The sequence below is a fragment of the Anser brachyrhynchus genome (assembly GCF_964034855.1).
Source record: "Anser brachyrhynchus genome assembly, chromosome: 5".
Classification (NCBI taxonomy): domain Eukaryota; kingdom Metazoa; phylum Chordata; class Aves; order Anseriformes; family Anatidae; genus Anser; species Anser brachyrhynchus.
The window spans coordinates 57,582,220-57,595,385 of NC_137699.1; the positions used below are offsets into that span (position 1 = coordinate 57,582,220).

Genomic DNA, 13,166 nt, shown 5'->3' on the forward strand with positions numbered 1-13,166 from the left:
TGCCTTGATGGGAATGACAGCCTTGGCTTCTGTGGCAATGAAGGAATGTTAACTCGTGTCTCCTGCTGCTCTACGGGTAGCCAGCGGTTTCCCAGCAATCATTTCAAAATGTCTAATGTTAGCAGAAGAATAACTGTTTAATTGGCCTTACTTAATGTGACTAACAAATAGCACCAAGGGCCAACGGACTTGTGATAAAGTCACAGGAGCTGCAGCGAGCAGCGAGGCAGGACAATGTGAGAGGGGTTTGCCTGGGCAGGGAGGCCGAGAGGGGCTCCTGGAAGGATTATTTAGTATTTGCGTGGTGTTTAGATGCTGCAGTGCCCGGCTCAACTGAATGCCTTAGGTGGTTTCCCCCGTCACTGACATCCTCTCCAGGAAATCACGGGCAGATCCCGGCGAGTTCCGTCACCCTCCATGTTTTGTTGCGCGACACAAGGGAACTGGCTCTGCCCTTTTCTCTGCATGACTTTTCTTGTTTGTTTTCAGTTCTGTTTTATGCTTCTTGGTTTTCTTTCTGTTCATAGGCACCATTTGAAAAAGGTTGTGTGTTTCTGCCGTAGCTGGATAAACATCGTAACCCAACGTTGCCTCTCCTTCAACAGCTGTCTGCGTGATGAGCATGAAAGCACGCATGCACAGACACTCATGTGTACGGACTGGTTTACCTAGCAGCACGAAGTCTTAAAAATTTATGATTACAGGCTGCGAACTTGAGAGATTTTTTTTCCTCCCACGCTGAAGTCCACGATGGCAGGAGGACAGATAGGCTAGAGTCTGGTGCCCTCTTGTGCCTACTTTAAACTCCGGGAATCCCGTGCCTTAAAAGGATCTGGGCTTGAATTACATTGAAAACACATGATATTTATCCACGACAGAGCCTGGAAGTATAGAAAAAAAGAATTAACCTCTCAGTGTCATTTCTGAAATCAGAAACTTCTGTTGCGTGGTTCATAATAGAGGCAGTGGACTCACGATCTGTATTTGACTGTGTTGACTACTTGAACGATACATTGCTTTCATAAAAGCTTTTCTTCATATTAGTCAGTTAGGCATATGATGCTGAAACACTGACAAATCAGGATTATACGTTAATATTGTTTCACATTATGTAAGCATACACACAAGCTACACTTCTATGTCAAAAAATGTTTCCTCCAAATCCTGGAGGTTTAAAGTCAAAATAACTTCAGATGCACATTCTATTTTCCACAACCTTCAGGTCAAGAGGGCTGGTTTCATAGCTTTGGTTTAACTTTGTGTTGGTTTATTTTTAATGGTTTTCAGTATCTCCAGAGAAAAAGATGGTTTTCTGGGATTTTTTCCTTGTACAGTGTTATTTCACATCGTGGAATTTGACTAAGAAGAGGTTCTGGTATCTGAAACCGAATGATAAGAAAACAAAAATACAAAGATTTATTATTTCTAGCCTTTTACCTCTCGTGAGAGGGGAACATTTCTGGAGTGACTGGTCCTTGAATAAAGCAAGCAGGGCCCACAGCCTCTCTTTAGAGAAGGCCCCTTGCTGTGCTGTGAGATCACACGTCTCTGAATTCTGCTTTTGTGGAGCACTGAAGTTACCTGCTGACCCTCCATTCTCCCCAAATCTTTTCTATTATTACATTATAGTTTTTTTCTGTATTTCCTTCACACTCTAGTGTACAAAGAAAGTTCCCAGTAGCCCCTTTTCATTTCTGACAGAAACTTCAGATTCATGCTTGGCCTTGCTAGGATCTCCTGCCTTTTGTTGATGTGCCATTCCCACAGTAAGTGAAGAAAGCAAGAAGTAAGTCACACTCCTGAGTTCCCTCGTTATTTAGTAAACATTTTTCTGCCTTTTTTTTTTTTGCACATAACCATGTGCATTCAGTTCTGAGTTTAGCTTGAGACTTGTGTGTTTGTTATCTTTGGGACAGAGCTATTACTGCAAGCGGTGCACTTAAGCACACCATTCCATCAAGAGCTATGGACTATCAATTCTTGTAAGCCCTATTTTGTCTAGGAAAGATTTGAAGACAAGAATTAGAGATATACAGGAACCATAAATGCAGGTAAATGGAAAATCACAGGATTTTCTTTAATGCCTTACCCAATGTCCTTTATCCAACATATTGTCAAGTCACTGATAAATGTCAAACATACAATAATAAAAACTACCTGTAGTGGGTAGTGTGAGCCCAGTCTTGTCCTCGACAGTAATTAAGAAAGGGAAAAAGCAACCCTAAATTAATGAAATAGGTAAGTGACAATGCTGTTGCCTCAGGTGTATCAGGCTGTCAGAGACCCACGTACTCCAGAAATCTGGCGTTAAGGAAGTGCTTCCCAACCTACAAAATCTTTGCCAGGAAAGGAAGAGCTTGGGAAGCAGTGTCCACATGGACAGATCTCTAAGCACTGAGGATTTGAAAGATTATCACCAGCAGCCTGCTATGTGCAGAAGTTGCAACCGCAAATGCTCTTAGCATTACCGGCTGATTTCAGTCCTGTACCTAGACAGATACCATGAGCCTCGCGAGCACTTGGCCTTAAGTGTTTCCAGTCTAGAAGTCAAATCTGTGGATCTGTGTTGTTAACTTAATCTTACCTTCTGGAGGCAACAAAACTCCTCCAAACTCTAAAATATCCCATTGAGGACCAATCCCAGTGAAATCCCAAAGGATCTAGTAACCGTGTCACTAGCAGGAGGCACAAAGTTAAATAAGTTAAACGAAAGTCTGCTTTTTTTTTTTTCTTTTTTTTTTTCTTCCCCCCCCTAGAGACCAGAATAAATAGAAGCAAATAAAGTGCTTTGAAGCTGACCCTGAAAGTGCTGACTCAGTACAATTTGTGTTTCAGTAGCTGAAATTCACCTCCACGCAGTTCACTGCCCCGCTGCAGTACGCACGGAACACGTACACCACACACACCTGCTCGCCCCTTCTAGCATCCCCTGCGAGGGGTTGTGCTTTAAACAGAGAAGACAGACAATGCTCAAGGGAAGAAATGTTCCATTTTACAGATGGGGAACTGTGATTCAGACTGAAGAATTTATAAGTAACTTTCTGAACACCCAGGTATTTGCATACTTGTTCAGAACATCTGTGACTTTTAGGTTTATGAAGCTTTTCAGGACTTTGTATATCATACAGCACTATTCTCCCACAGTATCTCTTCTCTTTGATTCTTCACCTCCCTCAAGAAAGTATTTCAAGACAGACCTTTGAACATGCAGCGGATGCTTTGTGATCATGTATGGGCCCTGTTACAGACTGAAGCTGCCAAACAGGATGGATCATTTCATGGTGTACTAAGAAGTCTTATCCTGCGGTTGCTTGCGTAGATGATATTCATATGATGTTCTGTGAAATTCTTACCACATAGCTTATCGTCCCTCCTCAGCAGACTTCTCATCTGCCTGAATGGCTGGTTTTTGCTTCATTATCTGTGAGCATTTCTTACAGGATGGAGTAAGAGAGTAAAACCCTAGAAGTTATCGGTAATCCAAATTACACTGAGTTTAGGGTCCTACTTTTTCTTACTAATTGCTCACGAGAGCAGAAACTAGCAACTATTCTCAGGATATTAGTATTAGTCTAATCTGGGATAACAAATTTCTCTTTATTCTTCATACTCCTTTGCTTGAAAACTGCCTGTCAGGAGGCCTTACTGCATTCCTAGTGCAAATGGAACATGAGAAGCGCCCTCTCCTGTGCAAAGCTTTGTTGTGCAGGGAACAAGGGGAAGTGCAGCAGGATGCAAAACACCCCAAAAGAGAGCAGAAGAGATGGAGAGGACTGGTAGGTGTGATATCCTCATCTCTAGACACCAGTCACAGAGAACATGCTGGGAGATCCAGCTTTGGGGATGCTGACACCTGAATGCTTCCCCTGCACACCAAAGATGTTCAAAAAGTGATTACAGCTCTTTGATGCAATCCCCCACTCTTATTTGTTCCGTGACTTTGGACTGGCTTGAAAACAAGACAGATATTCCAACCTAGGAGGCAACACACAAAGGAAAACTAAGATTCTTTGAAAGCTTGGTTCTGAGTTGTGTTTCATCACTCAGTACCAAACAGAAATTCGGCATTGAGTTGTACATGACAGCAGGGACTGAATCAGAGCAGCTACAGGATCACCAGCTGCAGATGAAACTTTGTCACACTCTGAGAGTCTGAGTTTATTCATATCTGGGTTTGCATGTTTTGTAGAGGAAGTTTAACTGTCCTCTTGAGGCAAAAATTGCTACTGAGCATACTGATTGCTTCTTAGACAGGAGTGGAGATTTCAGAGTGTTACCACAAGCAAAGACTTAAAAGTGCAGTATTTGCAATTAGTTTAAAATTGATGAATAAACAAAAATATATACTATCTGCAAAAACTAGTTTGGCCAGCTCTAGTTGATAGTCAGAAATTATTCACTTTACGCTTCACAGTCATACTTAAAATAATCAGCAATCCATTTATCTTCCAGGTACTCTAAGAATGGCTGAGACACATGTAAAAATAATCTTTTATTTATTATCTCTGGTGAAAGTGACAGGATCTGAGGGAACGGCATGGAGCTGGGATAGGGGAGGGTCAGGCTGGGTGTCAGGAGAGGGTTCTGCACCCAGAGGTGGTCGGGCACTGGGACAGGCTCCCAGGGCAGTGGTCACAGCACCGAGCCTGACGGAGCTCAAGAAGCGTTTGGACACCACTCTCAGACGTGGTTATTTTTTGGGTGGTGCTGTGTGGAGCCAGGAGTTGGACTCGATGATCCTCATGGGTCTCTTCCAACTCAGGACGTTCTGTGATTCTGTGATTCTATGGTTCTAAGTAGCCTAGTCTTTAAATCAAATTATGGAAATTATACCTGAGTAAATGCTGAATACAAAATAGAGTGGAATTTGTACTCTGTCCCCTGTTATGCTTGTAAGCAACTTATTGCTTTGAGGTTTCTGTGGAAACCTGGCCATCTAAAGATGAAGTTAGGAAGCACAGCCTAGGGTTGGTTCTGTACTATCTCCAAGTCATCTTATAGCTTAAAATGAGTTGAGAAAGCTGGCAGGTTACCAGGGGCAGATCCAAACAGCTGGGCTGAGAACTGCAGATAAGATGTAGTAGGTGAATTGTTCCTCACAGACTGAAGCGGTCCCTACAGGCTCACTGGCGTTTTCCTTCCAGGGGGGAATGATGGAAAGATCCACACAATCAATCAACCTTTCAGAGCCGTTCTGATCCTAATAGTGTCCTTGGCTGGGTCTCTAGCCAGTGTCTCAGTGTTGAGGTTCTTCATTTGCCTTATGATACTGTGCCTCAGATACTGTGTGACAAAACACTGAGATCACACGCTTCAGCTTATCACATGGGAACAGTCAGTAGCTGATGGGATATTTTAACAACATGGAAATAGCATTTCTTGGTGTCTTCACTCAGCCATAAAACTGTTTTTCTACTTGTAACTCCTAAAGAAGTTAGGATTTTGCAGTTTTCCAATATGGATACGTTGCTTGGTACCTGGCTCCTGTAATCCCTTCAGCTTTCTGTCACAGGATAATTTAGGTTGGAAAGGACCACTGGAGATCGTGTAGGTCATCTCCGAAGTTAGATCAGGTTGCAGAGGGGTTTATTTCAGAGTGTGTCTGGACACAGATGCTCCAAGGATTTTCATTAAGAGAAGATGCACAATGATAAAGTAATTTGGAACGGCAAGTAAATTAGGCAAGGGAAAAGAATTACTGTTGTTGCATCGGACCCTGATAATTCCTGTCCCCTGCTTCTGTGGCCCTGGACTCCGATATTGTTTGCTCTAAATACACTCACTTTTTATCAGAGAAAAAACATCAAAGAGAGATTTCTAAATTCATCAGGGTGAATATGTAATTTGCATCCATTTCAGTCAGCTCAGAAGTCTGTCTCTCTGGTTTCTTCCAAATTCACTGCTGTTATTCATCAAAGTTTTACGTTCAGACTACGAAAGTCCTGAGGTTGGTGCAGTTTGCATACGCATCTTCAGAGATTAACCAACACCACTGGGGCTGTTACGAGCAACGCCTGCTACTGATTTTTTTTTTTAGTAATGGAAAGTCTGATTTTCAGCAAAGTTGTGGGTATTCAGCACTTCACGAATCTCTCCTTTAAACCTTAGAGAGTTTGATCTCTAGGAAGCATATGGAAATAGAAAAACACTATTTGTTAATTAACATCACAACAGAATTTCACATTTTTCCTAGAAACAATACTCTAGTCCATTCAGTACCATGTGAACAATTTTTGAGGACACAAACATTTCATAGGAAGATGCCAGAGGAGTCGTTAAATAATACAAAAATTAAATACATCATAAATACAATAACTTGAGGATATGCCGTTTTGGCACAACGCTTCTTTCAAAAAGTGTGTAAGAATCAAGCATAAAGTACAGAAATATCTATGACAATTTTAAAACATTAACAAATATTTACATTAACCTTGGCTGATATTAGTTTGGTTCAGAAATGTGGACATTAATGGCATTTTAAAAATATTACTGAAATACAACATTGCAGATATAGCAGAATGACACCATGGAACACTTTAGAAACTTGTACTCAAATAAACATGCAATTGGTTCATGATCTTTTCCTGTTTTATTTTGATCACATAAAAATACAAAGAAAGTGTTCAGTTAAATCTTGCCAGGTGGCAGGTTTATATGCTTCTTACTTTGTAATTTCTGTCTTGAGGGCACAGGATACTGCCATCAGTAATTTATTCACAACAAAAGCAGAGGCAGTAACAACGAAATCTGTCCAGCATAGTCTCATTATGCACCACCAGCATGTCCAAGGCAGTCCCTCTCTATGTGCAAAAGGGACTACGTTCTCCATGCTGCCACCCTTCGTTTTTCTGTAAGGCTCTTACCTCTTGTACAGACTCCTACACACTAAGAAAAACAACAGATCGATACCGGGAGGGAAATGTTATCTTAGTCAGAAATGAAACACAACTTCAACAAATGTTCAGAGATGGCATAAAAACAGTCCCCAATTCCACTTGGAAATGTATACATTTTCTATATACCTCAGTGCATTCCAGAATTTATTGCAAAACAAGTAAAATCTACTAATGCTAAAATATTAAGCATTAGAAATGTACATTTTTAAGAATATCAGGACAGTGCCGTTTCTCAAGTAATACTGTAGAAGTACTGTTGCTATGTGTTTTCAGGACACTGTTTTGCCCTCTATTATATTCAGAATGTGCAAGCTAGATAAAGCTGCATACTTTTGCATTAGGAACATTTTCAAGGCTCTTTTTGAAAGACTTCCTCATTTTTAATATTTTCCACTGGTTAACCGCAAACGTTAACAACGGTGCATGTGTATGAGAATCTGAACATGTACCTTCTCGAGAACTAGTAATTTCAACCAGAAGAATGGGCCTTACATTGTTTTCCTAGGTGCAGTGTTTCTTTTTTGTCCAACTCAGAAGATAAAACCGTCTCTCAGTTTGTGAAAGGAGAAGAGCAGTTCCAAAAAAATAAGCTTTTAAGACTTCAGTTTGAGTCAAAGTAAATTTCATAGTTTATTCCACACATCCTTCACCAAGCAAGGTTTGCGTTGATGATACTGGTGGGCAAACTTTATCGTAGGAGAGAAACATAAATAAGAAGCATCATTCCTGTAGAGTCCTCTAGGAGTTGCTGGCTCATGTACTGTAAAAAAAAAACCTTCCTTCAGAGGTCAGCATGTAAATACTTGTGTGCCACAGCATGCAGTCTGCAGCTCAAGTTTAGAACTTCTTATTTGCTGTCAGCAGCTAGCTGCAGCAGCAAACTGCTAGCTACCACCTTCTGGGTCTTTGCTGGTGTGACAGGTCTTTTCAACGTGGGATGAATTTGCTATTTCTTTGTTTTCTTCTCTTTGTACTCCTTCCTGCAATTCTTTTGATGTTTTCAGTCTGGCGCTCTCAGTCTTATGACTAACAGATGAGTTGAACTTGGATGAGTTCGACCTCCATCTTCTCAGACTCCTTAAAACGTCTTTTCTGACGTTTTCACTAACCAGCACGTAAATAATTGGATCGGCAACACTGTTTGCAGTGGATAAACACAGAAACACTGTAAAAACTGGGTATATGTCTTTTTCAAATGGACATGAGCAATCTGTATGAAGCAGAAAGTACACAGACCTTATTAAGAGTACCACATGGTAGGGAGAAAAGCAGATCAGGAAAATGACAATAATGGCAATTGCCAGATACTTCACTTTGGCTTTCTGGTGACAAGTCAAGCTGGTACTTGTTTTTGTACTTTGGAAAATTTTGTAGTTTGTGAAAATGAGGATCATGAAAGGTATGGCGAATCCAAATAGGAATCTGGCAAAGCCGAAAGAAGCCAGTGTTTTGTCAAGGGGTAAAGTCTCAAAGCAGGTATCATTATGTATACTCTTCATGTTAAATACTGGACTGTGGATTATTGTAACCGCAGCAACGAGAAAGCATACTATTATGATGGCCTTTTTCCGTTCTCTTCTTCCCCTTGATTCCAGAGCATACACCAATGCCACATAGCGATCCACAGAAATACAGCACAAAAGCAGAATGCTGATGTATATGTTGCAGAAAAAAATGAATCCTGTTATTTTGCAAATCTGTTCACCCATGTACCATTTGTGCTCATTTTGCACATAGATAATCCAGAGAGGCAAGGTACTTAAATACATCAGCTCGCACAAAGATAAACTGAAAATGTAGATGGCAACTACTTTATTCCTTTGGATTTGCATAAATGTAAGCAGGGAAGTTATGCAATTTGCTGGAAGGCCGACTGCAAAAACAAAGCTGTAAACAGCAATGAGAAGTGTCTTGCTGTCTTTGTAGGAAATGTCTGTGCAAATGGTGGCATTATCCTTTACAGTTGTGAGACAGTCTGTAGAATTTGCCATGATTTCTCTCCAGCTGTTTTTTTCCTGAGAATCAGAAAAGGCAAAATGGAAAGTTAACATTTGTATCACTTAGAAATGTGTCACTAAAAGTTATAGTTCCATAGGTGCAAAGGCATCGCAGGGGAACAAATGGGATGCTTGTCTTGGGGAACCATCTAGGACAGGTGAGCTTTCCAAGACCTGCTGCTCTCCTGTAGTATCCCCTGGAAGCCAGGTTTGATTTAGTTCCAGGAAAAAGTGCCTTTCCTCAGAAGGAATTTCTTGACTATAGCATGCCTAGTCACTAAAACAGGGACTGGGGACTGACCTTAAACTCGGGTGCCTCATAAATAAGACATAAGAATTGAGCTGCTGATCAAATACTAAAGTCACTTTGCAGAGGAAATTAAGAGCATTAAGGGCATAAATCTCCAATTTATTTATTTATTTTTTTTCAAACTCAATAACAAAAATTGCAAACTGCTGAGATTTCAGAAGGAGGCTGGTAGCAGAAGCTATCATTTCTGGTCAAATGGGACAACCATCTCAATTGGGTGGGGGCAGTTATTGTATCAGAGACTACCCAGCATACATGAAACTAGAATCCAGATACTGGTGTGTACTTCCACACTGTAATAAAGCACAGTGGTTCCAATCTAGATAATTTACACCTCCCTCCTCTTAATGAATAGCTGTAGCTGAGGAACATAAACTTGTAGTGCTATATAACATTCACCATAGCAAGTCAGCAAAGCTGCCTACCACATCTGTTTGATACCTCTGGGAAACAACAGGAAATATGTAGTGAAAGGAAGTAAACAAGACTGAAGAGAAGAATATGTATGCTTTTAAGAAACGGTGGTGAAGAAAATTAATGCTCCTTAAAAAGGAGTGGTTACAAAATCTCCACCTTTCCAAGGCAACCATACACAAGAGCAGACTTGGTATTTGGTTAGTGTTATGTAGTGCTAGGAGATGCATTTCTGGCAAAGCCACATGACTTCCACAAGGAAATCTCCTGCCAAGTGAAGAGAGGATCATGGAGGTGAAAGTGCTGTAATGGTGTTGTATTCTCTTAAAACTTGTACTTACCTGCATTTATGAGTTGAAGTTGCCCGCGGTGCAAGATACTTAATAAGAAGAGAACCTGCCTGGCCTAATCTTTTGGGCACTCAGGTGGATACCTGCTCCAGGGAACAGTCAGCTAACTGCCAAGGGGAGATGTGTTGGTAGAGGTTGAGTCCCTTCACACAGAGGTGGGGTATGAGCCTTCGTCCTCACTGTGCACGAGCAATTTCTTTAGCCCTGTGTTCATACAGGGGAGAAGGTAGCTTGTGTTTATTTTTTGTTGGTTTGGGCCAATCTCAAGCAGACCTAGGGGGAAGCAGTCTGCTCCCAGGGCCGTGAGGACTTGCATTGTCTCCTACATCTCTGGGAGGGTGGGCAAGCTGGTGGGGCCGTTCCTTCCCCTTCCTGGTGCTGCATAAGTTGCTCCACCTGAATGCCTAACAGAGCACCTATCATTCAAGATAGCCTGCGGGACATTCAGTCCCCTGACTTAGTTTAGTTACTGCATGATAAGGATGGTATGAGGAAATGGACACAGGCTGCCTTAGGCTGCAAAATCCTCACAGCAGTGATGTGCTAGCCACAGCCATAAAGACCAAGTTCTCCTGGCCCATGCCAAAATGTGCTCATGTGCAGCAAGTACACACTGTCAGAGCCCCAATAAGAGCAGCTTCTGATTGAAGATGCATTTCCAGTCCTGGTAAGCAAGCAGGTGGGGCAGAGGCAGCAGTACCTGCCATCCCCAGCACTGGTGGCCCAGAAAGCTGTTCCTCAGGGTGACACTTGGAATGGGGACTCTGTAGACACAGGAACTGAGAAAGTGCTGCTGGTGTGGAAGAAGTACACTGGAGGGTGTGACCTGCTCAGTGTCTACCTTCCACTTCCCTCTGCGGCAAACCATGCTCCGCTTGCATGCGGAAACCTTTAGAGGTTAGCAGGCAGTGGTAGCTGCGTTAGTCAGGCCAAAGCACCTTGATCCAGCCAAGTGCCAGTGGGACACATCCCTCATCTCTCCTAATCTGAGAGCTGGACCATCTGGTGTCCAATGGATATGTTCAGGTCCTCTCTATGAGGATCTGAAGCTTCCTTTAGTTTCAAATGTCCCAGCTTCAGGATGACTGAAGAAGAGGATCCTCACTACTGTGTGGGGGGAAGACGGCACAGGACTCAGCAGGGCTGTTGCAATGTTTTCGAATTTGCTTCCTTCTTTTTTTTTTTTTTTTTTTTTTGCTAGCAGTGAAAGTGTACTCATAGCTGGTATTAATTTAGAAATGTGATAGTTGTGATAAGGAGTGACATTCATTTTTTTTCTGCCCCTGGGCACCTGCCACCCTGGGTCAATGAGATGAGGCCTTCTGCAGGCCACCAACCAAACAGTTGTGGAGGGGGGATAAAAGCAGTGTTTGTCTTCTGGGTCAGCAGAGGTTCTGTGCCAGACCTCACCCTTTCATGGCATAGGAGAGCTTGACCTCTCCTTGCGGCTGAGCGATGCGAGACCACCGGGAGCCTGCGTAACACAAAGGTGTATTGGAGACGGAGCTGTGAAGCGCAGCAGGTGAATGAAACTGATAGGTGATGGAGGCAGCGACAGCCGAGGTGGGGACGTGGCACAGTCGCATGCTGTCTCAGCCGTGAGCAACGGTGCCGTAGCGCACAAAACCTCTCCGAGTGGTTGAAGGTGTACTCTCCTCCCCTCCCCCAGGGCTTCATGCGCTTCTTGGCCCTGTTTGTTTGAGAATTCTTCTTTCTGCACTGCCTACGCCTGTTGTTCGCCACTCGTTGTGCGAAGGCATGCTTCCCCCTGAGGTACCTGCCTCACCAGCAAGCAGCCAGTTATGGTGCAGAGCAGGAAGGAAGTGGTAGAAGACATTCTGTAGACACATGGTTCCCAATGTTTCTTTCGCTTGCCACCTTCCTTTGCCTCCTCTCTTCCCCCTCTGCTCCTCAGTTTCTCCAGGCCCAGCTCTTCAGGGCTCTTGGGCCTCTGGCCTCCTCCCGTGTCCCCCGCGATGTCTGTGCACGTGTGCAGGACAAGAAAGGAGGGGACGGAGCAGCGCAGGCCTGTCAGCAGGGCTCTGCTGTGCATAGCCACTGCTCCCAGCCTGCTGCTTCCTCTCTGCACCGCGCTCTTCCTCAGGAAGGGCACAGGGAGAGGCATGGAGCCCGTCCCGGTACCTCTTCTCTGCATCAGCCAAGTGATGAGGGAGAGGCAAGGCCCTGCCTTCAGGCCATGTCTCCTTCCTGTGTCTGGCACCTGTGAGAGCCTCAGGAAGGAGACGCGTGTGACTTTTTAATCTGCCTTCACCAGGCATGGTTTTTTTTTTTTCTTTCTTTCTTTTTCTTTTTCTTGGCTGTTGGTGCAGTGCCTCAACCACAGAGCTGATGCTGGGCTCAGGAGACCCTCTGCCAGCCAGCTGCTAGCCACAAAGTCTCAAATGACAAAGAGCAGTCATAGGCATGAATTTACACTCAGGAAGAAAAAACATGTGCCTGGTGCCTTTTGCGAAGGTCTGGCCTGGCAGCTCAGGAGCCTGGATCCTTCCCAGCAGTAATGCTCCCGATCACAGCCTGATTCCAGGAAGGAGGAGGGGAGGGCATCCATTTGCTCCCCTCGCCCCCTGCCTTTCTCCTGGCTCTGGGCCCTATCCAGAGCAGTCTTCTGGCCCTGAGCTTGACAACTCTCTGCTCAGCTCACCAGGACTGGAGACGGTTTTTCCCCTTAAACTGAAAATCAGAAAGCAGCACTCAACAGGCAATTCATGAAAATTCTCCTTGTAATACTGACTCGCTGGAACTGAATGCATGTTTTTATGCAGGCCTTTAGAGTCTGCTGTTCTCATACTCTGCTCAGCCCAGAAGTCCTGTCTTCTGTGGTGGCTGGGCTGAGATAGCTGAATCCCCACATCTCCCTAATGCAGCATTCATGACCCTACTACTTTCTCTAAAGAAGCAGCTGGTTACCTGTGGGCACCTCACTGGGGGCAACAGGCTAATCTGTTGAGGAGAGCCTGTCCAAAGTAGCTGTCCTCTCCTTTCTGTGACAGCTCTGTTTTTGCTAGGGCTTACCAGCTACTGTTAGGTGTTAACATCGGATGCTGGTTGTGTTTTGCTTCAACAGCTCAACATATACTTAGCAGCATGCGGGAGCTTCTTGTTCTGTGAGGCTCACCGAGTAAGACTCAAACCTCAGTCAGCACATGCATGTTTATCACCTATAAAATATCTCATCTTC

The 13,166-nt window shown here is 43.6% G+C and overlaps 1 protein-coding gene and 1 long non-coding RNA gene across 4 annotated transcripts in view; one reads left to right on the plus strand and one right to left on the minus strand.

Moving 5' to 3' along the window:
- Positions 1-13,166, plus strand: part of LOC308195436 — a 29,606-nt gene that overhangs the window by 10,647 nt on the left and 5,793 nt on the right. The gene's annotated exons all lie outside the window — the stretch shown is intronic.
- The window catches only part of GPR132 (G protein-coupled receptor 132), an 88,480-nt gene continuing 77,441 nt past the window's right edge, over positions 2,128-13,166 (minus strand). For all 3 annotated transcript variants that reach the window (XM_080592825.1, XM_080592824.1, XM_080592823.1), the window contains one exon: positions 2,128-8,911. In XM_080592825.1, the coding sequence (XP_080448951.1) occupies positions 7,781-8,887 (1,107 nt within the window). In that variant the 5' untranslated portion in view covers positions 8,888-8,911 and the 3' untranslated portion in view covers positions 2,128-7,780. The remainder of the gene's footprint in view (positions 8,912-13,166) is intronic.